Consider the following 3,716-nt stretch of genomic DNA (forward strand, 5'->3'; position numbering starts at 1 on the left):
GCAGAGGTACATGAGGAACCCATCAGCACTCAGCACGTGGCGAGCCCGGGCTGCAGGCATGGGAGGAGGCTCAGCGACAGCCAGGAAATCAGAGCAGATGGGATGGGGGCAAATGGGGCTGGTGGTTGCTCCTGCCATCTCCAACCTGGGGGGCATGGCTGCTTCCAGAGGCTGAGGCACAGGGAGGGATGCCCCAGGGGAGTAACATTGGGAAAGCGGGCAGCAGACCCCAAAGCCAGAGCTTGCACCCCATGGTTGGTCAACCCTCTACACCAAAACGGTCCTGGAATGGACCAAAAAAGGGGGAAGTGCACCCAGATCCCACCACGATGAGTCTTCCCCCTGTGCCCACCACAGCAGGATGAGGCTAGGGGTGCCCCTGCTGTGGTGCTGTGGGTTTCGGCCTCCTCTGTCCCCCCATGCACAGCACAGCCGATGTCCGGGCTTGCTCTCACCTGTCTCTGATGGTTCGTACTTGTCGATGAGCTCCATGGCCAGCTCCTCAGTGCCCTCGTCCTCCAGCTGCTCTTGCTGCAGGAAATCCACCAGCTCCAGCAACGTCAGCTTCTTCCCATCCTCGGAGAACTCCTGGAAGAGGCTCAGCACCTCCTCACGCTGTGTGAGGGCCTTGTAGAAGAGCACAAACTCCTCCCCTTCCAGCGTCCCTGACTCCGATTTGTCAGCAGCCTGCAAGGGAGCTCACTCAGCACCAAGACTGGGCAAAAGGGGAGGTTCTGGCCACTCCATGAGGCTAGGAGGGGGGGATTTGCCCACCCCCAATGGAGGGCACAGGGACTCCACACCAGTGGCAATGGTAGGCATTGATCAATGTGTGAATGGAGGGACTGGCAGATGGTGGGCTGAGAGATGGGTGGTTACATGGATGGAGAGATGGACAAACAAATGGAGGGATGGATGGATAGATGGATGGATGGATGGATGGTTACATGGATGGTTACATGGATGGATGGACAGACAGAAGAAAGTGCAGGAGGTGTTGTGCAGCTTGTTCCAGTCCCTTCAGCACCTCCTCAGCCCCTCCAGCCCCTCTCATGCAGTGCTTACCTGGAATAGCCGCAGGGCATGATCCTCATTCATGTCCACGTTCATCATCTTCAGGAGACGTTGCACCTCCTTGAAGTTCATGCGCCCATCCTTATTCTTATCGGCTTTCTGGAACCAGTCACGAATCCACGTGCGAGAATCCAGGGCAGATGTTAAGGGAAAGGACCTTGGCTAAGAGAGATGGAGCTGGGCAGCATCAGAGGCTCTCTTTTCCTTTTTCTGTGGGCTCTCCCTGCCCTGAAGCAGATGATGAGACACAGAAGAGCTAAGCACAGGCTGGGGCAAAGCTGGAGATGTAGGGCATGGGAGATGGCTGGAGATGGGGGAAGGACCAGCGGTGGAAGGCAGAGTGGTGCCCCCAGGAAGGATATTGGTCTATCTTCTCCCTTTGGTCCATGCTGGTGGCCACCTCGATGAGCTGGCGCAGGCCCTGGACCCAGCACTGTGCTTCCTCTGCCGAGCCAGCAATGAGGTCCAGGTTGCCCCGGCGGCCATAGAAGACGATGGTGAAGCAGCGCTCAGGGGGGAACTCCTCAGCCAGGCTCTGCAACACCTCTGACTGGTGCCCTTCTCGCACCGTCTCCACATCACTGATGGAGACTGTGGCAGAGGGAGGGGAGGCCTGTCTGTGGGGGACAAGGACCACAGGGCAGGGGGCACTGCCCACAGACATCTGTCCTTCCAGCCATCCCTTCTTCTGCTCATCCATCCATCCATCCATCCATCCATCCAGTCATCCATCTGCACGTCTGTTTGTCTGCCTGCTCCTCCACTTGTTATCAGCTGCAATTTCTAATCAGCCCTTGTGACCTGTGGGTCCTGATGGGTTCACAGAGAGGTATGAGTGAGAATAGGCCACAAAAACACACACACACACACACACACACACACACATATACAGAGCTTCTCTTGAATGCCCCAGCACTCTATGCAAGCATGGCTCCAAGAATCTCCACAGATTCACATCCCTGTTCACTCTGAACCCTACTGATGGCCCCATAGCCAATGCACAGCAGCCGGTACTCACAGGCAGACTCAATTTTGCCTGTCCTCTTGGACTGGTACCAGATCGTCATGCAGTCCTCCTGAAGCTTGAAGTAACGCTGCTTCTTCCAGCTCTTGGACTTGACTTTGCGCATCAGTGTCCCTTGCTGCATCTGCTCCAGTGTGTCTGTGAGCTGGATGCCTGAGGGAAGCGCGGGCTGCATCACTGAGGGTGGGGGTATCCAAACACTGTGCCTTGGTACCTTGCTCCCTCTCACCCCTGGGAACGAACCCACATGGTCCCTTGATTTGGGATGGAGAAGGGACAGACCGCAGACAAACTCCCTTCACCACAAGAGGGGCAGAAATTAGTTTCCTATCGATCCTTCCCACCCACCCTTGGCACTGCCAAGCCCAAATCCCAGCGGCCACGGTGGAGTAGGGATGCTCCAGAGTGTGGCAAGGTGAGCTCAACCCACGAGCCAGATCCACCCCAGCATAAATTCAGATGGGCCAGTGCCCTGCCCCACACCCCCCCTCCACCGGGGCACTCACGGGCGTTGCACAGCAGCGATGCCATGGCTCAGCCTTCTCCACGCTGGCGGTCGCTGGGGAGGGAAGAGAGAGGTTGGCTTGGGGGAGCGGGCCCAGTCCCCCCCACTGTGCCCAGGTCCTGCCGGGTGGGCTCCGGCTGTGCCCACGCGTGTGCGAGGTGTGTGTGGGAGTGCGCCTGTCTCCTGCTGGGTCATTGCTTTCCTTGAGTGTCGAGTTCACCCCACTGGGCTCATGCAATATTAATTTGTGTTACCGGGAAGCTGGAGCTCCAAAGGTGTCGGAGGAAAACAGAACAACTTGCAAGTGCGGCTGCCCTGGGGCACAGAAGCCCTGGTGATCCCAAGTCCTGGGATCCGAGGGGAGAAGCAACCCCTGGTGCCAGGAAAAACTGCCCTGGGAGTGCCCAGAAGAGCCAAGAACAAGACACCATGTCCTGGGAACTGGCCCCCAACCAGCAAATTTAGAAGTAAGAGAGAGCCTTACTTGTTGTGAGGAAGAGGGCTCACAGCAGAACACTCAGCTCTCCCAGCTCCTTCTCCCTAGGGAATGTCAGCACCCCAAGGACTGCGATTGCGCCGACAGCTGTACAGGGAGTGCACTGCGACGAGTGGGACTATAAATACAACTGGACTGACAATAAGGCTTTGATTAGGCTGTTAAGGCTTTAATTAGACTGACAAATTGCTGGATGTGCCTGTCACCCAGGTGCTGGAGCTGGGCCCTTGAGGAGCGGATGCCATAGCCAGCAGGCTGCGATCCGGGAGCAGGAGGGAACCCGGTGGTCCCTGGGGATGAAAGGCTCTGCACTGGGGGTGCAGGGGTGGCAGTTTTGTCCCAGGCCCCTGACTCAGCACAGGCACCAGCAGCACAGGGCTGGGAATAGCCAGTGCCGTCAGCGTGCAGGCAGCTGCCAAGCCCAGCTGCCAGACACTTGCAGGCTCCGGGGCCAGACAGCAGCATACCCTGCTTGGTGCGGGGACAGCAGGGCAGACCCCCAGTACAGCACTGGCCAGGGTTGTGGCCCCACCCCTGGGGGATACACCATGCATGGGGCTGTCAGGGGCTGTTCAGCTGTCCCCAGGGTACAGGGACGCCGCCTGCCCATGCTCTTG

At 58.2% G+C, this 3,716-nt stretch overlaps 1 protein-coding gene across 1 annotated transcript in view; it reads right to left on the reverse strand.

The window, feature by feature from the left end:
* PLCD4 (phospholipase C, delta 4) overlaps nucleotides 1–2,629 on the reverse strand; it is a 6,787-nt gene extending 4,158 nt beyond the window's left edge. Inside the window, 6 exon segments of the mRNA XM_010184900.1 lie at nucleotides 2–50; nucleotides 456–687; nucleotides 1,066–1,195; nucleotides 1,437–1,665; nucleotides 2,093–2,251; nucleotides 2,605–2,629. Of these exon segments, the coding sequence (XP_010183202.1) occupies nucleotides 2–50; nucleotides 456–687; nucleotides 1,066–1,195; nucleotides 1,437–1,665; nucleotides 2,093–2,251; nucleotides 2,605–2,629 (824 nt within the window).
* Nucleotides 2,630–3,716: the final 1,087 nt, after the last annotated feature.

This window comes from Mesitornis unicolor, unplaced genomic scaffold (assembly GCF_000695765.1).
Source record: "Mesitornis unicolor isolate BGI_N332 unplaced genomic scaffold, ASM69576v1 scaffold39875, whole genome shotgun sequence".
Lineage (NCBI taxonomy): Eukaryota > Metazoa > Chordata > Aves > Mesitornithiformes > Mesitornithidae > Mesitornis > Mesitornis unicolor.